Source organism: Ictalurus furcatus, chromosome 1 (genome assembly GCF_023375685.1).
Source record: "Ictalurus furcatus strain D&B chromosome 1, Billie_1.0, whole genome shotgun sequence".
Classification (NCBI taxonomy): Eukaryota; Metazoa; Chordata; class Actinopteri; order Siluriformes; family Ictaluridae; genus Ictalurus; species Ictalurus furcatus.
In genome coordinates, this window is record NC_071255.1 from 20,201,182 (window position 1) to 20,224,352 (window position 23,171).

At 37.8% G+C, this 23,171-nt stretch overlaps 1 protein-coding gene across 1 annotated transcript in view; it reads left to right on the plus strand.

Annotated features, from left to right (window-relative positions):
- grik2 (glutamate receptor, ionotropic, kainate 2) overlaps positions 1-23,171 on the plus strand; it is a 160,884-nt gene that overhangs the window by 40,723 nt on the left and 96,990 nt on the right. The window contains exons 2-6 of the mRNA XM_053631695.1: positions 6,625-6,792; positions 7,332-7,589; positions 14,337-14,518; positions 18,020-18,073; positions 22,940-23,113. Coding sequence (XP_053487670.1) covers positions 6,625-6,792; positions 7,332-7,589; positions 14,337-14,518; positions 18,020-18,073; positions 22,940-23,113 — 836 coding nt within the window. The remainder of the gene's footprint in view (positions 1-6,624; positions 6,793-7,331; positions 7,590-14,336; positions 14,519-18,019; positions 18,074-22,939; positions 23,114-23,171) is intronic.

Consider the following 23,171-nt stretch of genomic DNA (forward strand, 5'->3'; position numbering starts at 1 on the left):
GACATTGCGTAGCTTCGGCATACTGGGGCATGCCTGTGAATTGCATCTTCGCTTCAGATAATAGATGCTGACAGCATGGTTCACAGGCACCGTTTTTATATGACGCGATGCGCATAATTGCCACATCACCTGATCACGGCAGGCCTATAAATAGGCATGATGTTACACAAGCTTCAGATATTGGTCACGTGCGGGGGCGCTTCCCATAGCGTAAAGCTGACACAACGTCTCGTTTGCTTCTAAGGGAACAGGGTTACATGTGTAACCCAGACGTTTCTCTGTGTTATGTCAATAGTGATTTCCTTAATGGTTATTTACCCAAATATGTCAAATTAATGTTTTCATTTCTAAGATCCTAGAACCTTTGAATCTTTGCTGGTGGAATAACCCTCGTGTGCTTCTTATTGTATTGCATTGTTATGTTATAATGAAGTGGTAAGCAGTTTTAGAATAAGGCATAAATAGGCTAAAATAAGTTTGACAATTTATCTCAGCTTGGTTATTAACAGTGATATGAAATGGCAAAGGGAAAGCTGAGATTTATCTATGAAAATTGGAATCAAAATAATGCTTATTTCTTTTCTTACACTTCCACTGTAGGCAATTTTCTGTTTGTTTCTCAAGGCATTTGAGTATTGATCTGTTCTCAAGGTGATCTAATTGTGATCGTAGCAGATTGCTCATCTATTAAGATGATGATTTCTTTCACACTGGCTTACAAATGTATCGCTCTTTATTGTCACACTGGAAGTATCCATTTGAGTTCCTTTGATCCTTTTCAGGAGGAAAATTGCTGCTTTTCCTATTCTTTTCTTCTATGTGAAATATAAACACTGGGAAATCTCTGCCTCTTTTAAGTAAATGTTTCCATTCAGTGTAGCAATGAGTCTGTTGTGCTATTATAGATTGTGTCGCTGCTGTGGTTGAGAAGAATATGTCAAGGCTGCTGAGTGTACTATTGAACGCCGTGTCACACATGGGTTTGACACATGCTGCGGGCAGACACAGGGCATTGCTCACAAGACTGGTGCCCAGCTGAATCAGATCAGTCATTGCTGGCCCTCAGGCTAAATGATAGCAAGGCAGGCAAATCGGAGCTCAATTGTGAGACTATAATGAGCAGACGTGCAATATTAAGCACACACAAAACACAGCATTACACTGGATGATGGTTTTCATTGTTACTGACATCCTGGTAGAGCTTCAAAGCCACCACTTATAGACTTATAGAGGTTATTGGTTAATGAATGAGTGTAACCCCTGAAGAAACATGAAAGTTATGTCATGTTATCTGGTGACCCCTGAGTTATTACTGATAATAGGGAGAAGTATATGCATGTTCATGATTTATTTCCACAGTTAGTGAAATTCTAGCTTGGTAATTCTACCACACAAAAAAATTTAAATGATGATCAATCATTCTAGACCTAGTTTGCTTGGTAATGACCTAGTGGCTCACTAATAGGAAGATAAGTTAACCAGATAATGGTAGTAGATAGCTAGCACCATGCATTTACATAAGATGACTGGCATGGTAAAAGAATTCTTAGGGTAGCTAACAGAGTTCCATGAAATTGCTAAATTACTTAGACCTAGCTATATATAAGGTTTTACCTAGATATTTACATTTTCTCTTAACAGTGACTACGTTTACATGGACAGCATTAATCTAATTAATGACCACGTTCGCCTCACACCGCCAGGGTCGGGGTTCGATTCCTGCGGCTCTCTGTGTGCGGAGTTTGCATGTGCTCCCCGTGCTGCGGGGGTTTCCTCCGGGTACTCCGGTTTCCTCCCCCAGTCCAAAAACATGCATGGTAGGCTGATTGGCGTGTCTAAAGTGTCCGTAGTGTATGAATAGGTGTGTGAGTGTGTATGTGATTCGGCCCTGTGATGGATTGGCACCCTGTCCAGGGTGTACCCCACCTTGTGCCCTATGCTCCCTGGGATAGGCTCCAGGTTTTCTGTGACCCTGAAAAGGAGTAAGCGGTTGGAGATGGATGGATGGACGGATGGTGTTTACATGAGTCGCTTATAGAATACTTCTGTCATGTTCCCGTTTTACATGTTTTAATTAGATTAACAGCCCGCGTCATTATGTCACCACGCCACGCCGTCTGACGTCCCTCCAGAATTTCATGTATCAACATACAGTTGGTCTTCGTTATGGTACCGTATACAGTTTTGGATGTTTTTATTAAATTTTTTTACGAACGTTGCAGTTAATTATTTGTCATGCTGTACGTGCTATTGGACAACTGCTTGAAGCCGTGGGCTGCGTCCCAAATCGCGTAGTTACCATCTATAAGGTAGCCGAGATACATGTGTTTTTCCCCCACTACAGACCTATAGTAGGCAAGTATGCGATTTGGGACGTGGCCGAACTCTCTTGTTTGCCGTAAAACTGCCGTGTGTGATCATGTACTGTCGCAAAATGCGGTGAAAACTCTCACACGACGTTCATAATGTGATTAAGGTGTTTACATGTCTGTAATACACGCCCATAATGTGACTAAAACAGAAGTACTCCACCTGTCTTAATTAGATTATTGCTTACTTCGATTATGACCTTAATTAGATTAAGGTAAGTAAAAATTGCTGTTTACATGGTAGTTTCTTAATTAGAGTATGGTCTTAATCGGATTAAGAGTGGATTATTGTTGTCCATGTAAACGCAGCTAATGAGCATATATAATGATTGAGAGGTGCAACAGAAAAATGTTTGCCAGTGGGTGATTGCAAGTTTCAGTCTCAACAATGCCACCTGTAGGCAGGAGAACATTTGGCCATGCTCTCTGGGTGGGAAGGATGTGAGATCATGTATGCGGAAGAGGGCAGACAGCACTTTACACTGAATGTGTTACACTACCCTGTGATGCAGCTGGTTGCTTCACATGGCTTGAGGGAAGCATCTGTTTTCCTTCACCGTCCCTGGTTGGTTGGTTTCATATGATGGGGACAGCTGGCTGGTGGAAAGGGTGAAAGTCTAAAAAACAAACAAACAAACAAACAAACAAAAAAACAAAACAATATACAAAAAACAATGAAGAAATATTCAAAGTTGTTTATGGGGTGGGTGAAATTGTAATTTAAGTAAAAATCTGTTACTATCACTATTGCTGAGCAGGTGCAAGGGCGTAACCATGGTATGGACATTGGGGGGGTCCAAGCCCCCCCAATATCCAAAGTTTGATACTGAAAATTCGCATATTTAGAACATAGTTTTAGGATTACAGTTACCGTTTGAATTCACGTGATTTCTGAGTGATAGAAGCTCCCACAGCATGGGGAAATTGTGGGGTGCTGTGGATGTCCTGTGGGCAGATGTATTCTCTGCTCCATTACCTACCATGAAACCTACCATACCAAGTAGAGGCGAGCTAAGATGTGTGCAGGAAAACCACACACGCTAACATTTAAACACGCAATCACGACTTTTAAACAAACTCAGAAAGGATGGCTACCTATGAAACTAAATTCAACACTATATATATTGTAAATACAATTTCCCCATGGATGCTTCCAAGCAATGTTGTGCTGCCTGCATTGTGACCAGTTACCATTATTTTCCCAGAAGTGCAATGACTGACTTAGATGATCATTTTAATTTGAATAATAATAAACTGAATCTTTTGTTTGTGTAACTGGTGTCATTTATTATGTCATCATGCTGTTTAGCTTGCTATGTAATAAGTGTACAAAGTGTACAACAATATATAGTGGTAACCTGAAACGTTAACTATGTAAAGGGTACTGGAGTTTTCTTTTCTTAATTCTAAAGACAAACTGCCATAACTAGTTCTGAATGGATAACTACAATATGGCCACAACTCAGATGTTAGTTCCATATCTCTCGTTGCCAAGCTAGCACATCTCAGCATTATGCTGAGCCTTATATTTGTAAAATCACTTAGTTGTCCTTAGCCCAAATGTAGTGTAAAGGAACGAAATGCTGTGCAACTTTCCTCACTTTCACTAGCATTTATAACAGTCTGTCACAACGTGAGGGTTCACAATGAACTCGGCTGGAGGATATGCAAGGGAATGTAACGTTAATGGTCAAAAACTGGAACTGACGTTAGCCTAGCCTACTTCGTGGGTGTGCAAATATCAAAAGTTAATTGACGTTCTTAAGAACAAACCAAGCCATCTATACTAAGGTAAGCTTACCTACTATTTAGTTATCTAGTTACTTACTGTCTGAAAAAAGCTTGTATGTTCTGCTGCACTTTTTTACGCTTGGCTGCTGTCTCCATTTCTTACAGACTGAGCTGCTAAAATATATCAACGAACTTGCGTTGAGTGTGGGCGCAACCAAGTGTACAATTGCAGGGGGGTCACACACCTATTTCTTAACAAACGGAAATATTTAAAAAAAGAAATTGACATAAATAAATAGAATAGATGAAGAAAAGACAGATCCGTTAGCAGGGTTCATTAAAGGGGGACGTATAGAAAATATTTTCTACTGTATATTGGGGGGGACAGATTAGTATTTCCTCAACATTGGGGGGGACACGACCCCCCCCAAAGAATGCGTGGTTACGCCCATGAGTAGGTGTAACTTTTATGGACACATCCCCTTGAAAATAGTGTTTTTACTCAACCATATGTGCTGTAAATGTATTCATTGTATTGTGACTTTTCATTGCCTTCTTCTGGTCCGAATTAATCAGTCATTATATTTAATATGAAAAGAGATGGACTATTCACTAAAACTCTCAAAACACTGGGAACACTGGGTGTCAATAAACATGGCATGGGATTTAAAGAAAAAACATTTTGAGAGTTAAAACCCAGAAAACAATTGAATTTGTGTGTTTCCCTAAAAGAGAGGGAGGGAGAGCTTAGAAGAGACATCTCTTTAAAAATTTTCAACACTTCACTTCAGCACTCACCCAGCTTCATACTCCTCTAGTTATTTACTAGATCCTTTATACTACTCTTTTCATTTTCAATAATGTTTCCTCTACTTGCCTGTCCACCCTGCATTATCATTTCATTGGAGCCAACGGTAGGACTTTAGCTGCAAATGTGCTCCCTCTGTGTGAAAAGATGGTTCCAAATGCAGACTTCCAATTATAGTACATCCCTCTTAACTGATGGTTATTAATTCCTTCAAACTCATTATGCCATGCAAAATAGGCTTCCCCCATGGGAGGAATATTAATGAAGGAGAAACTTTGCCACATTCTTGTTACCATCACAGACCTTCTCTGTTTCTTTACACTCTGTGTTACTGTATATATAGAGATTATTATGAAATATGTTTTAAAATTGAAGAGTACTGAATGGAGCTTTTGCAAACTGCAGTTTTACAATAACATGAAACAGTATATTTCTTGGCTATCCAATCCACATATGAGCCATATTTCCTGTCTATTACAAACACATCTGAGCCAATTAATCTTTATTCATACTTGTCTGTGTGGAAAAAAATAGGTTGCCTACAAGAGAGGAGAGAATATTGCTGTATGGTATGATATGTATATGGGAGCACTGGAATTCTGCACAAATTTCATGCCCGATAACTTACCATGGCTGGCTGGTAAATTTATTTGATACATTTATTGGAGATAATTTGCACTCACACGAAGCAATTTATTAAATACAGAGTGACTGTATTGTGCAGCTATAACAATATAACATATGTCAGTTTGCACTCTGTTGGTGATTCATTAATTGACTATTCCACATAGCAGCCTTTTAGATATAATTGATATTTTATTAGCAAATTACTTTATAAAGTTTATATATCACATCAAGAAATGTGGTGCTATGGTGGTGCAACAGGAAGTGTTGTTGCCTCACAACTCCAGGATCCTGGGCTTGAGCTACTGTCTGTGTGGAGTATCACATGCTCTCCAAGTTTGTGTGGGTTTTCTTGGTTTCCTCCGACCTCCTAGGATCTAGGCAATCCTGTGTAAATTGTGCCCTGCAGTGGCCTGGTGTCTCATCCAGGGTATGTTCCCACCTCACACACAGTATTCCCTAGACAAGCTCCAGATCCACCGTGACACTGACCAGGATAAAGTGGTTACTAAAGATGAATGGATGAATGATTTAAGAAATTGCCTCAAGAGTTATTTACATTGTGAGGCTGAACCCTCTAAGTAGTGCAAGTAAAAATGAAGTCCAGCTTTACACTCACTTTACACTGAGCAAACAGGGCCAAATCACAGGCTGATCCCAATAAAACACTTCAGTCTCTCCTGGTCATGCCTTACTGCTCCCAGAGGTCTTGATTGATTGAGCTGCTGGCCAATCAAGACACATTGATCTAAGAGTCTCCAACATGGCCAGCATCCAGTCATCTAGTTTCTGTCAAAACAATTCTCAAGACAATGGCTGTGGTGTAGCCGACTCTCTTGCACTGAATTGAACTTGCACTGAGCAAAAGGACTATATGTGCACTTTATGACATTTCCCCTTTCTGTAATGGCTTTACTTCTTTACAATGTAATTTGTTTTATTTGTTTGAACTCCTATGCAGACAACAAAATTACACTGAATAAAAAGTTTTATTTATAAACATTTAATTAATTCATCTGGAAAATAAAAGACAAATTAAGCATAATGTGAAATGAAACCTTTTTTTTTTCTCTTTTTTTCTCTTTGTTCTAGGGGGGATATTTGAATCCATTGAAACTGGGCCATCTGGTGCTGAGGAACTAGCCTTTAAATTTGCTTTAAATACAATCAACAGAAACAGAACCCTACTGCCGAACACAACACTAACATATGACATCCAAAGGATAAACATCCATGACAGTTTTGAGGCTTCCAGAAAAGGTATGGCACTCAAGTTATTATGTGCTCAGTGAGTCACACTATTATAAAACCCACATGAGCAGACATGTGGGTTTTATAATAAGTCTTGTTAATAAGGGAAAACAGTGCTGGCAACTTGGTAGGTAGACAGGGAGATTGGAGATAATAGAGAAAGCTACTACAGTTTCCACACCAGGGATAAAAATAAACTTTAAATAATCTTTATTTATTTATATAGCACTTTTCCAACAAGTTATTACAACAGAGTGACTGCACAAAAGTAATTTTTGGTAAATTTTTATTATTGTTTACATATACTTGATCATGTATTGTATATTAATATGCAGTATATTCAAGTTTTTTTTTCTTGTTTCAATTAAACTAGTACTTAAATATACTGTATAGTTGGAAAGTCAATTTAATTTTAAATATATATAATAGAGTTGGTAGATTAATCTAAAAATAATTTTAGACTGTTATTTATGTTAGATGGTTGTTAAATATTAGTTTATTACTTATTTAATATTCTACCATTATTAAGTGTTGCATTCCTTCCCTAGCCTGTGATCAACTCTCTCTGGGAGTGGCAGCTATTTTCGGCCCCTCTCACAGTTCTTCAGCCAATGCAGTCCAGTCCATCTGCAACGCACTGGGGGTGCCACACATCCAGACCAAATGGAAGCACCAAGTGTCAGACAACCGTGACTCATTCTATGTCAGCCTCTACCCAGACTTCTCCTCCCTCAGCAGGGCCATCCTAGACCTGGTGCACTTTTTCAAGTGGAGGATGGTCACAGTGGTGTATGATGACAGCACAGGTGAGAATTCGCTCATTTGCATCCCATGCACACAGAGTAGCCACTATACTCTGCAGTATCTTAAGTAGCTTTATCTTTCCCAATCTGACCCACAGCGTTGGATTTTAAATGATTCCTTGGTTTCTGTCTGAGCCAAAGCCTCAGGATAACAGGTCCTGTTATAACAGCGGGTGCACATACCTCAGCAGTCAGGCTACATATGCCATATGCCAGGGTTCAGCTTAGTAGCCAGCAGATGGGACATCCTGCCAGCTTTCCTGGAGTGTACATACAGGATTTCTCCAAGCTCCCTGTTGTGTGTAGCCTACAGCCACTGTGCAATACAGTGCTCTCATTTTATATGCACTTTAGGCATTGTGAAGTTCTATAGCATGCTATCCAACTTGTCTAGAGGTAGAAATGTAAGGTTACACTGCCTATGGCATTGAGTTTTGCTGCAGGCACTGAGGTCTCCTGGCACAGTATGAACTTCAAGATAGAATTGATCACTGTGTTTTTCAATGCTTAGATTAATTAAGGGATAAATGGACATGGCCAGCTTTCACCGGGGTTAATAGTGCCTTGATTTTCTGTCACTAGACCTAGATATGTGAGCGGAACACCAACTGAGCTCCAAAAACAAGAGCCACTTGTGAAAAGATGCTGTAAATCAGGAGCCTTTGACTGTGAGGGGAAAATAATAAAGATGTGCCTGGGTGGTTGCATGGATGAGTCCACCTGTAATTAGAATTCATGAATTAGCCATGTTTACTGCTAGATTAATAGCTCATTCAAGCATAGTGGTTAACCATGAACGAACACATAAACAAGCAGATCAATAGCCATTATTACATTCAACTAATGTCTCAACTTTGTGTATTGGAGAAGCAGAGCAGGCAGGACTGGTCTCAGCCTGCCATCCATGAGAGATTACTGAGTTTAAAATGAGTCATACATGGAATGGACAGATATGCAGACTGTCCAGAAGAAGAAGGAAATGACCATTTTCATCCTTTTCATTCTTCTCATCATGGCAGTAGAGAGTGACACTTCCCAAACCAAACATGAGCCCTTTATGAGACCTTTGAATCTGGCAACATGACTTTAAAGAGTTGTTTTTGAAATGCTATATTTTTTATCTTGTACTAGGCTGACGTTCCCTCTGAAAGGGAAGCATATATAACCAAAAAAATAAAATGGAATTGGCTATATAAACTGCACTGTGGTATACTTTTTTCCTCTGTATAAAGGTAATTTACTGTGTGCCCAAAGCATACAATTCCATATGTGTATGTGACCCACATCAATTACTTTTTTCTGATAAATTGCATAAAGGTCAGTACAGACTACAGACCAACAGTAATGGTTACTGAGGACAGAACCTGATTGTGGGGCTGTAGGCATAATGGAGTTGCAGTATAAAGTTATCTGGGATGATTAGGAGCATTTTCACTCCAGAGTTCACACTCAGTTACATTGTGGTATATAATACATTTCAAATAACTAAACTGAAAAATGATTAACACCAATTAACATAAAAAAATCTTAATGCAAGTTCTGTGCACTTTCTTTTTTTCAGATGAATTATAGCATGTCTGTGTTCATATTTAGGTCTTTGTAATGACCAGATTTAATTACATTTTTAGTTTATGGTTAGGGCTACAGTATATAGTATGCATATAGTGCCCTCCACTAATATTGGCACCCTTGCAAATATGAGCAAAGAAGGCTGTGGAAAATTGTCTTAATTGTTTAACCTTTTGATCTTTTGTTTAAAAAATTCACATAAATACTCTGCTCTCATGGATATCAAACAATTGCAAACAAAACAAATATAGGTGTGGAAGAATTATTGGCACTGCTATGAATTCATGTGAAAAATATATTTGAAGTATTGATATTTTATATTTTTTAGTATACCTGGATGACTAGGAACAGGAAATTGTTCAACCATAACTTCCTGTTTCACAGGGGTATAAATATGAGGTAACACATAGGCCAAATTCCCTTAGTCACTCATAACAATGGGTAAGACCAAGGAATATAGCTGTGATGTGTGGCAAAAGGTTGTTGAGATTCACAAAATGGGAAGTGGCTATAAGAAAATAGCATAAACACTGAAAATGCACATCAGTGCAATAATTAAGAAGTTCCAGTCAACTGGATATTTTATGAATAAACCTGGAATTGGACATGTGTATATATTGTCTCAACACACAGTGAAGAGGATGGTTCAAGTGGCCAAAAAATCTCCAAGGATCACAGCTGGAGAATTGCAGAAGTTAGTTTTTCTTGGGGTCAGAAATTCTCCAACACTAAAATCCGAAGTCTACATCTACATCTAGATCAACTACATCACCACAAGTTGTTTGGTAGTGTTTCAAGAAAAAAGCTTCTACTCTCATCCAAAACCAAACTCAAGCATCTTCAGTTTGCCAGACACTACTGGAACTTCAAATGGAATCAGGTTCTATGGTCAGAAAACCAAAAAAACAGAAACCAAAATAAACACCAGAGCTGGTTTTGGCACACACTCTCTGTAGCCATATGGAAAAGTACCTCATGCGTATGGTTAAATATGGTGCTGGCTCTTTAATATTTTGGGGCTGTTTTTCTGCCTGAGGACCTGGACATTTTGTTAGGATCAACAGATATTAAATGAAAACCTGACTGCCTCTGCCAGTAAGCTTAAAATGGGACGTGGTTGGATCTTTTAGCAGGACAGTGATCCAAAACATACATCAATATAAACACAAAAATGGTTTACTGACCACAAAATCAAGGTCCTGCCATGGCCATCCCAGTCCTCTGATTTGAAACCCATAGAAAACCTGTGGGGTGAACTGAAGAGGAGAGTCCACCAGCGTGGACCTTGTAATATGAAGGATCTGGAGAGATTCTGGACGGAGGAATGGTCTCAGATCCCTTGCCATGTATTCTCCAACCTCATCAGGCATTATAGGAGAAGACTCAGAGCTATTATCTTGGCAAAGGGAGGTAGCACAAAGTATTAACTAAAAGGGTGCCAATAATTGTTGCACACCTATATTTAAGAATGTAAGATGTTTTTTGGATAAACCTGAGTTTTGTTTGCAATTGTTTGGTATCCATGAGAGCAGAGTATTTTTGTGAATTGTTTTAACAAAAGATCAAAAGGTTAAACAATAAAGACAATTTTTCACAGCCTTCTTTGCTCACACACACACACACACACACACACACACACACACACACACACACACATATATATATATATATATATATATATATATATATATATATATATATATATATATATATTTGTATATATACAGTATATATAGTGTGTGTGTGTATGCACGCACCTATGCTAGGCTAAAGCTGAGTGTTTCAAATATATTTCAAGTTTCAAGCTTGAGGCAAGAGCTTGAATTGAGACAAGCACTGCTGGAGTGCACCCAAAGTCTCCTAGGACCCCTTCAGTAATCTGTTTCAATTTGATCTGTGTGAGTGCACCAAACCAGCGGCGCCATTCACAGTAATGAAGGAGCCAGCCCATCATATGCTTGGCTAGTGTTCCCTAGATTGTTTAGAGTGTCACGCTGCCATTTTTCCTAAGTGGCATTGTAATTTAAGGCTTCTACATTTGTGCCCTAATAAGTGCTTTGATGATTTCATCTCTATAAAAGAGCCATTTTCACAAATACTCGTAATGACATTTTAATGAACATTTCCACAATTTGTGGTTCTTCCGTCTCGCTTGTTAAATACAGCCTTGCCATAGTTTGCTTTAAATCAGCGTTATACCAAAAATAAGACAATGCCAATTTTAATTACTGCTAAAAGCCCATGCTAAAACAAAATGTCCTTGAAAGAGTTACTTTGGTGTGAAGATGGTCTAATAAGATGTTGACATCTTGTATTAAAAAGACAGCACCTTATGGTAGTACCAGCAGTACGTCTATGTGGTACGTTGACAAGGTGTTTAAGCATACACCAGGCATGACGCTGCAATGCAGATGTTCTTCTAGAGTTGCTAAACGACTTGTGGTTATGCTCTCCGCTCCAGCCAAGGCAGCAGTCTGGCGGAAATTCTCTCTTCACCCTCATCTGGCAGTGTTGTGGACTCCTTATTTTCAACTCTATTGCTGCTGAATGTGAAAATGGGAATGAAAAATTACTGAGAGAATGCAAGCATGCATGTGTGTAATTTCCACAAAGTAGAATGCCTCTGCCCTTCAAGCTGGCTATTAAAATCTGTGACCGGAAACTTGCTGTAATCTGCCTACAATTTGTTCAACATGTTTAACTGAACTCAGATAAGCCTGCCCATGCAGCAAGGGCTACCTTCACGTCTGACCTGTACTGTATGTCTGCAGTTCTCTGAGACAAGCTGGCTGTAACTCTGCAGTGCTGTTGCCAACACAAAATTTTGCTCATCTGCACCCATTAAAGTACTTTCTCTGGTAGGAGCTCTGTCAGGCAGTGTTTTGGGTACTTTGGCAGGGAAAACTCATTAAGCAATTATGTCTCCTCACATACATTTATCAAATGTTTTTCTGTTTTACACTTAAGAGGCTTCTAATAAATACAGTGATGGGAAGACATGTCCACAGTGAGTTAAATATGGAGCTAGGAGCAGGTGGGAAATAGTACTTAATACAGATCAGCAGTGGCAACTGATATTTTCCTTTTGAGCTCCTGCCATGTTTTCTGTGAGTACATACATGCACTGTTCTACACTGACAGGGCAGAGGGAATGAGCAGACATGACAGAATAGCAATGATAAAGCTAAAGACAACTACACCAACAGGAACTACCGATTTAAGAGAATTGGTGTCAAAGTAGGTGACAAAGCTAGGTTGACTAACTAACTGCAGTGCTGTGATCTCTGCAGTCTCAGATGTGCACCTCTATATATCTTACATAGCATAAAGGAATGACTAGATTTCAAAGCAATTTTAGCACACAAAGGTCTTAATGTTTAATATTAGAGAAATCCTGGATGTTTAGTTATGAAGAATGGCATCTATTAGTGCATTTTTCTGCATCATGCACACCTGTGAAAATGTCATTGCGTTCATGTACATGACAGAGAGCTCTATTCAGCAAACTGGTGTCAATTTTTAATAACTGTGTTCTTTTTAATGTAATGTTTAAGATTTTTGTACATCACCTGGAAGTTTTATTACCCTGATACAAAGTTGACCTGTACATGTGCATATGTCCAATATGCTCAGTGATACATGTTCACCATGTTACAAGTTCCTATAGGTTTCCATCATTTGTGTAATATAGAGCATTTATTTGACCTTATATCAAAACCACTATGGCTGAACAGGAGTAAATGAGTAAAGGGCTGATGACAATCTGCAAGGGCTATATTGATATACAATGTCCTCCACTAATATTGGCACCCTTGGTAAACATGAGCAAAGTCGTCTGTGAAAAATTGCCTTTATTGTTTAACCCTTCACAAAAAACACAAAAAATTTTGTGAATTTTTGAACCAAAGATCAAAAGGTTAAACAATAAAGAAAATTTTTCACAGCCTTCTTTGCTCATATTTACCAAGGGTGCCAAAATTAGGGGAGGGCACAGTAAACTCATGGGAATACCGATTCTCTTGACTGAGTCTGATTATTTGGCTCAGCTCATAAATAAGAGTTGACTCATTCAGCTCCCAAATAACTCATTGTTATTTTTTATTTGTAATACAGATGACATTTAGTGATATTGTGACTGGTGATTGTTCTATGACTGAAATTATTTCATGAAATCTTACTCTATCTTGTACTTAACAAAATAACATTAATTTCAATTATATGTTATAAAATCTATTTAAATGCTTGTTAAAATACAGTAAGAATTCCTTCATTAATTTTATTGTGCTTGCTGTCTATGTGCTTTGTTAAGAAGATTAATTTACATTTATTATAATAACTGCTTGCCACCCATAAACACATACATCTTTGACAAGCAGCAGTGCAGTAGATCCTCCCTGTCATGCTACCTCATACACACAGTCAAACACACATCTTACCATTCACTCTAATGAACAGTTCAGGAGTTGAAAGAAGTTTCCTTGTTAGCATTTTGATTAAATTGCACTGCAAGAGTAACAGCATGAGTAACAGGTTGGAGAGTTGGCTCTCAATTTTTACCTAAAAAAGCAGACTTACAGGTGAACAAGGAAAAACCAGTAGCTACTGAAATAAGTTAACATAAAGCGTCAATGCACCTTGGCGTAGAATCTACAAGTATCTGGTTCTCTCATGAACTCTCAAATCCAAAAGTCTCTAGGCTCTGTGCTGTAAATTGACAGGCAAGGTTTGTAATCAAAGAAGAGTGCAGAAAATATTTAGGACTGGATTGCGTGACAGTAGGAAAGACCAAGACAGAAACAGAGAATGAAAGAGGGGTGGGGGGTTGGGTAGTGAGAGTATAGCAGTCGGAATATTTCAGAGAGGGATAGATTTCATTAAAATTAAACTCATATTAGACATCCATTCATGGGGCGTCCTTATCTTCTTCTAATTAAAGTGAAGGAAATCAAATGAATGAAGAGCATAATTTAAATTATTCTCAATCCATATTTGTAATGTGTATGTCGAAACTCTGAGCCAACTCTGAATGATAGTGAAAATTCTGCAAGTTATGCATTTACAAAATCTAATTTCTCTCAGACTTTGTTAGTAACAGTGTTACTAATGATCTCTCTCTTTCTCTCTCTCTCTCATTCTTTATCTCTCTCTGGCTCTGTTCCTCTTCGTCTCCCTTTCTTTCAGGTCTTATCCGGTTACAGGAGCTCATTAAGGCACCCTCTCGTTACAATATCCGGTTAAAAATCCGACAGCTGCCAGCAGAGACAAAAGACACCAAGCCACTTCTTAAGGAGATGAAGCGAGGGAAAGAGTTCCATGTGATCTTTGATTGTGGACATGAGATGGCTGCTACCATTCTTAAACAGGTGAGCTTCAAATATATAGTACAAGCATAAAAATCAATCTTGCTCATTAGTCCAATATTACCAAATTTCATTTTCTGTACATATCAATATTGAAAATTGCCTTTTGTTTTAGTCTGAGGCTTCAGTATCAGACAACAGAACTTAACAGACAACAGACATCAAATTCAGCTGAAAGTTGTCATGTTTCTCCAGAAGAGATAGTTAAATATTAAAGATATCATGATTCACCCCTTACAGGAACATTTCTAATACATTTCTGAATGCAGTAACTGTAAAGAAGGTCAACATTGCACATCTGAGCAATTTGTGTTTCTCACAAGACATCATAGTACTGTCCTAGTTTCCTCTAAACCATTTCTAGGCAACTATTTATTATATTTATTTTTTCCAATGTAAAACAAAAGACTGTGATTGTGGACAGAAACGTCTCACTGACGTTGTGATTAGTGTGTGACTGAATGAGGCTCAGTCCTTCACTAAGTCACACTACTGGCCACATGGCATGGTGAAGCCTCTTGGCATGCTTGGAGCACTCTGCTGAGGCCAAACTAACCAAACTGGCATCAGGATGTGAGGGACTTTGCCATCCAACATTTAAAATGAGGATGTGGCCAGTTGTGTTCTCTCTGGGACCCTGCTCACAGATGGCACACAGTCAGAATTAGGCATAGCTAAGCAGTAGGTTAAGCATGTGAGACAAATATGGGGCAATAATATGCCTTATATGACTTTCTGGCAATTCTTGCAATTCTTGTTTTCCTTTGCAAGAGAGTTTTAAATATGCTTCGACTGCTGAACTACTGTCCCAAAGCCATATGGCTTAAAATTGTGGGGATGCTCAGTCTTAGGTAGAGCAGCAGTTTGTCTCATGATGTAAAGTATTTACTAATCAACAAAGTCTACTGTAACAATCAACTGTAAGAAAATTCTACTAGTTAAGACAAATTCAGTACTTATCATAATTTACTGATTTGAAGTTTTTCTCGTGCTTAAGATATAAGATGCATAAAATAGGAGTCGGGAGCAGTCTGTGTCTATTAAGCACCACTTTGATTGTTTTAGTGTGTTTTTGAATATCATTGGTAAGTTGGGAGGTGTGAAGTGTGTTGGGAGTGGGTCGGCCACTCAGGCTATGATTTACTATGGGTTTGTGTGTGTAAAAATGTTTAAACATTCAAACAAAAGAATATATGTAAAAAAAAAAAAAATTATAATAAAAATAATAATATAAAGCGTATTGGTTTACAGAGGTTTGCACCTATAATCTGAGGAAAATAGCATGAGTTTGCATGACCATTTTGTGTGCTTTCCATAATGTATATGCAATTTGGAGCATTTCTGTTTATAATTGCAAAATACAGGGTTGTATTGATGCAAATTAATTCATTTTACTTAATTAATTCATGGGCAAGTGGTAATTTTGTGGAAGCCTATTTCTGCCAGTTGAGGTCAGAATAAAACCATTATTTTATTAATTTGTTGAAATGTTGAATCAATATCTTAAAATGATACCTTAATATTACTATAAAAGTGGTTTCATATTAATATTTATTGCATGTAAACATGTCGATCCCATCAACATTTAAATAGAGCATGTGGAAATGGTTCCATGTACATATATTTTATGAAGAGAATGCACACACATGTCTAAACTCTTTTATTTTGCATTCATATTGTATTTTGAACAGTCTACAGGCGTTATACATCAGTATAACGGTATATTATCAGTATATTATCAGTATATTATACACAGTTGTGTATAATAAATGTGTAGCAGGTTTCACTCTTCTGGAAATCTCTGAGATCTGAACTTGGCACAGTTATTGAGAACATCTAGCACGTGCAAAAGGCTCATTTACATATTGGGCAACACTTTCTATAATTTTTTTGTGAATTGTGAATTCATTAATGAATAATAATTTAATAGTGTATACACACATTAACAATGGCATGACCTATCATTAACAAACATTTGTTAATGCTTACATTCTCATTCCATCATGATTTGTTCATGTTGAATTATGTAATTATGTATTGATGAAGGTTATTAGAAAGTGTTAACACATATTGGTTCCTTGCCCTACTTTGCATATGCACACATTTACTGTATGCAATTATAACTGCAACACAGCCACCGACTGTACACAACAAATTCATCAGCTTGCACATGCAAATTAGTGATCTTTATTTAAGATCTTAGCAATTAGGAAGGCATACTAGAATTTGTCAGATTAAAGCTCGATTTCTGTGGCTATAAGAAACAGCATTCATTTATGTCCAGCTGAAAATAAATGAACCGTTGTTGGTGTTTACTCAACATATTGAGTGTCAATCCAACACTGGGGATTTTGCTGTGTACACTGCTGATATGAATGCTGCTTTCTGAAATGTGTGTAAGAGTGTCCCCTCAATCAGCGTCAATTGTCTCCTGGAGTTTTTTGGAGTCCACCTGGACACTTAGCCGCCTGACACAAGCTGCAATTACTGTTCTGACCCTGAGCCATTCTATTCACTCTTACCTTTCCCTCACTATAATAATAATCTGTGATTCATAATCTGTTCAGCTCTCTGTACTCACCTGCTCATCTACAAGTGCTGGTTTATGCTGCATGGCACACAGCCAGACCAGTTAATGGCAGCCCTACACCAACGCAGTCCAGGACTGTAACGGCAACAGAGATGAGTGCACCACTAACATTTCCATTTGCGTTGGTACAAAAGCAGGAGGGCAGCTTTAGCCCACTTGTCTGTTCATTGCAGCCGTTCCAGCCACCTGCTCTTTCTGAGTGTAGCCTGCTGAATTTTTCATGCTGCCCCCAAGAGGCATGCTGATGAACTGAATGATTTGAACAGATCAGACACTTAAGCTCGCCGATTGTTCCTGTATCGTTCCGCAGCACAACAGCTTGGCCCACAAGCTAATTAGCATTATGGATTGAGCCATCTATCTGTCTGTGAGGGATGCTAGCAAAATGCAGGTTTGGGTTGGAGAGTAAACCTGAGAGCTCGTTATCATTATGGAGACATACTGAAGAAGAGCCAAATCAAATCCCATCTGCTCGGTTGTTAGATTACTCAGTCCCAGAACCCGCTGGCTGTAAACAGGAAATCCACACTCATACCTCATGCATTTCAGCAACTCTACTCTGTAATTGAAACAACAACAACAACAACAACATTTATTATTGCAAACTGTAGTCATTTAGAGTAGGTGAGTGTTCTGGATGGACAGAAACAAAGTGTGTACTTCAGAGGACAAAGGACAGGCATTACTTATTTAATCTGATGCTGACATAATTCATGTTTCAAGACATATACAGTGCAATACTGCAATAGAGAAAAATTGCAGTATTTTCAATCGTGATTTCCTCGTAAGGAATTGTTTCAGATTTACACCAAAGCAGCACCATTTCTGCTGTCAGTTTTATTTATATAATCTTTGTCCTCCTCTCTCTCTCCCTCTCTCTCTCGCTTTTTCTCTCCCTCTCTCTGTGTTTTCAGGCTCTTGCTATGGGGATGATGACAGAGTACTACCACTATATTTTTACTACACTGGTAAGAAGCAGTCTGTTCACTAAGTGCAATTTATTCATTCGTTTTCATTTTCTTTTATATTTTGACTTTTCTACCAGTTTAGAATAATAATATAGACATTAACACTCATATGGAATTTTTCAGTAACCAAGAAAATCTAAACTATGTTACAATTTAAATTACAATTAACAATATCTTGTTAAGATGAAGTTTTAACCGTATCCTCCTGATGAAAATGTACACACTCTTGGCATCTTCTTAATCAACTTTGTGAAGAAGATTTACTCTTTGTTGCCAAATAGCTATTTGTTAACAACAGGTTTTAAGTAAAAACTACTTAGAAATACATTTTGATTCAGAAATAAATTTATACACACTTCACTATTTACATTGGTCTTACAAACAAATGTCAAACCTAAGCCTTTATCAAAATGTGTGTCTGAATGTTTGACTGCTAGTGTAGTCTTTGAAGCATTTTTATATATAAAAAGGACAGGCAGTAAAGTGTACAGGGAAAAAAAAGTATTGTGATAAAGGATTAAAAAAAAGTTAGTAAAATATAAACTGGTCAAGAGATCTTGATATACAACATAAATATTCATGATAATATCTGGCAAAGAGGGAAGGATGAAAAACACAATAACCTTGACTAAGATTAAAATGAGAACAATAAAAAAAACAAACATTAAATCTATCACATCCAGAGTAGGACTAGAGTGATATGAAAATGAGTGATGTGGCTGAGTGTCGCACATTTTCTCAAGTAAAGTGCAGACCTCTTCCTTTTATTCACCATCCACTACACTTTTATATATGACTGCACACACCACTAGCGAACTGCTTCAAGTACAAGCCACATTCAGATGAAAATGTTTGACGAATGTTTAAACAGCAGTAATATATGCATTGTAAATGAATGGGCAGTGAAAATTGCATCCTGCTTTGGAGACTATATCTGAGAATCTCCAAGTCCTGATGGGCATTATAATCTGTGTCTGAATGATACACAGTTATGAAACTGAGAAGACGAGGTGTGAATATGGACACAAATTGTATTCTTCAGGTTTTTCTGTTAGGGTCAAATGGCAAAAATTATAATCAGATCATGTATATTGTCTTGGAATGATTTAAGAGTTTAAATGTGTGAACCGCACTTTGGTGAAAAAAAAAAAACTAAATGTTTTTGATGAGCATAGTTACTGATATGTGAAAAAAATATCTAAAATATAGCAAAGCTATAGGGATGTTTTGCAGAAAACACAATTTCAAGAACTATTTGTGTATGAACAAATGAGACATCTGTGCAAATTTACAGGGTGAACTAGCATTACATAAAATGTTTTTTTGTTAATTTCTTTATGATGTGCATACTCATTACTGTTTATTGTGCAAAATTATAAGACATCTGTAGTGTTACTATAAACTCAATAGACAAACAGCTGCTATCTTAATGGTCAGGAACGATCTCCTGTTCACAAAAAGAGATATTAGCCCTTCCTAGCTCCTGAATGCCTGCTTGTTTAAAAATACACTATTTCACTAAAAGTATGTGGACTATCACCCCCATATGTGGGTTTACTCCAAACTGAAAAAAAGGAATATGTAGGCAGCCAGATTTAAGAGAACATATTATGTAAGGGGCGGGGGTCAGAGTGGATTAGTGGTTAGCACGTTTGCCTCTCACCTCCGGGTTTGGCATGTCGAATTCCACCTCCACCCTGTGTGTGGAGTTTTCATATTCTCTGTGTACTTTGGAGGGTTTCCTCCGGGTAGTCTGGTTTCCTCCCCCAGTCCAAAGACATGCGTTGTCAACTGATTTGCATATCCAAATTGTCTGTAGTGTGTCTGAACATTTCGTTCAGGGTGTCCCCCGCCCCTGGAATAGGCTCCAGGCTCCCCGCGACCCTGTGTAGGATACTCGGTTTGGAAAATGGATGGATGGATTATGTATAGTTTATGTGATTTCAAAACAAAACTTCAATGCTTATACTTCGTTGCTTATACTTCATTGTTTATACTTAATTGCTTTTCATTATGATTTCATTGCTTATACTAAAACTGAAACTTAATTTAAACAAGTTTTGTAATTACAAGATTGAATGGAGAGTGAGTGTGATCAATTCACGTAGCATTAAGGTAAACCACATAAATGAGTGGCCTGACCTCAACCCCACTGAACACCTTTGGGGTGAATTGGACTGTGACCCAGGCTTTCTTGTCCAGCAATACTGCCTGATCTCACTAATGCTCTTGTGGCTGAATGAGCAAATCCCCACAGCCATGCTCCAAATTCTAGTGGAAAGCCTTCTGAAAAGAGTGGAGGCTGATAATTACAGCAAACTGGGGACCAACTCCATATTAATGCTAATGTTTTTGAAAAGGGATGTTCATCAAGCACACCTGGTTATTATAGTCAGATGTCCATATACTTTTGGCTATATAGTATGTCATCACATTTATAATCCGGTTTTTCTGTTCATCATTAAACAATAACTCATCAGTGCTCTATTGATGTGATGCTACAGACAACCTTATTTCCTCCCTTCTTGTTTTATTTTCATATACAGGTCTACATGATGCATTTGCACATTTGTCATAATGTGCAGGGGCAGCTATTTTTAACTCCCCCCTTGTCTTAAGGAAAAAGACATCAATATCAAAAAGACATCAGATCATTTGCTGTCACAAGGTGGATTATTTTGGATTTTTGTGGAAACAAATGTAGCAGCACCACCAATGGTCAAAAGAAAATGACACAGAATGATATGAAGACAATTTCGTATTAGCCCAGAATGTAGATTCTTGCAGATTCATCAATGATGGTCAGGTCAGGTGATTACACAGAGTGACACGCCCCATAGATTGTGTGTGCTTTTCAGCTGATATTTTTCATAGTCCACGTTGCTGACACATCTGACAATTGATCGGTAGTGATTGAGAAGGCACACGTGAACCACAGTCACCGTGGTAATGAACTTGAATGTAGTGGATTATTTACTCATCCTTTCCCCATGCTAAAATTCATCTGGAGAAGAAACCAAAAGTAGATTGTCTAAGCACATGTTGTCCAATGAAGTACAAATCGCACAAAAGGACAGACAGATCCGTAATGTTACTGTTTTTTTGGTTTGAACAAAAATGTTACATATTTTATTTACTAAATTTCATATTCAGAGGAAACATGGTGTGATCCCAGAAGGGCATTATGAAACACTTGAAACACAAAATTAGAAATCACTAATGCAGCTGCCTGTCTGCCATTAAGTGTGTGTGTGTGTGAGATAGTTTTCTCCACATCATTGTCAAGCATTAGCTTATATTATATATTTATATATATAGATATTATATTTTAGCCCTCCGATCTAATATTTCAGCCAGCCATCACTGTACAAAATACATGATGTTCTGTTGTTCACTAGTGTAAGTTTTGGTTTGAAAAAGACTGAAGCCACTGATGAGAAGTAGCTACAAAAACAGAGAGATAGAAAAATTAGAGAAAAATGCTGACATTCAGCACTTGTGTAACTGACATGGTCCTTGGCCTCATTCAGAGGACTCTTCCCTTCCTGAAATTTTGACAAGTACTCTTGTTCTCTGTCTCCATCTCCCCATCTTTTCCCTAATCTTCTCTCCACTCTTCTCTCTTTCCTTTTCCCTTCTGCCCTATTTTCATGACTTAGACATTATTAAAATTAAATTTTGATTAAGGCCATATCTCACATATATCAGTGAGAAGCCTGCACTTGCCGTTTCTCTGCGCTGCCTGTTTCCTTTAAAATTAAAACCCTCCAAGCCCTCTAACTTACAATGATTATGAGCTGTATCCTCAGGAATAATAACAATGCGTTTACCTGCTAATACATGATATTTTTGTTTAATTTTATGTGAAATAAGCACAAGATGAAAAGAAAATTTGTTTGATACACATGGACAGTCATATTTGAAAAATTTAAAAGAGGAAGGATATGACTGATGATTGAATGTGTCTGACAGCCGAATAATTAGTTTTGCCAATAGAGAGCTTGGCAGATAGAAAACTCAGAACTGTGAGCTTAATTTACCCAACAGAGTGAACAACCGTGCTACAGAGAGGCTGCATATGGACTCCATTTTCTGCCAGATTTTCTTCCCCTAACTACTATCAGTTCCAGACAGGCAGAGAGAGAGAGAGAGAGAGAGAGAGAGAGAGAGAGAGAGAGAGAGAGAGAGAGAAGGAAAAAGAACAGAGAATGGTGCATGAAGTATTAAATAATAGGACACATCGCAACACATCTACTTTGCGAGTCTTCTTTCTACACAGTAACCTCTTTACTAATGTTATAATATATTTAGGGTGCCACTATCTGTATCTGTATTAAACAATTATATCTCTATATGTATTCAGATTCAAAGTGGGCATGGCCTTTTCAAAGAGTAGAGATCTGTATGGGTCTTTCTTTCTTTCTTTCTTTTTTTTTTTATACTTCCAAAGTTATTATTTTTGTTTGCACCTTTTATTTGCACCTGCAACATTTTCTAACGAATTTAGGTGGAAAGTAGAAAGCTCCTGCTTGTGTGACTTTTTTGTTTTCTGCAGGATCCCGTTGCCAATACACACCTCTAGTCTCAACCAGATGCTCTGTGGACATTTCTGGCAAGCCTTGTTAAAGCAAGCAAACAAACAAACAAGCAAAACAATCCAAAACCCAGAATACTGAACCTCATATTCTTATATGTATTTGTATCTGTTTAGAAAACATTATGTGTTCATTCCAAACAATATATTCATATTTGGTTACATATTTGTTGACATCCCTATAATATACTGTATGTATAACATACATTATATCATAACATGACATGATCTAATTTGTATATTATTAAGTTTTGTTTTCCCTTTTCGTGCAGGATCTGTTTGCGCTGGACGTCGAGCCTTACCGCTACAGTGGGGTGAACATGTCAGGGTTCCGTATTTTAAACACAGAGAACAGCCAAGTGTCCTCCATCATTGAAAAGTGGTCCATGGAGCGCCTTCAAGCACCTCCCAAACCTGATTCTGGCTTACTAGATGGCTTTATGACGGTAAGGCATGTTGGTTCACATGAGTTTGTCATGTTTTATTGTCATTTGTTTCCATAAT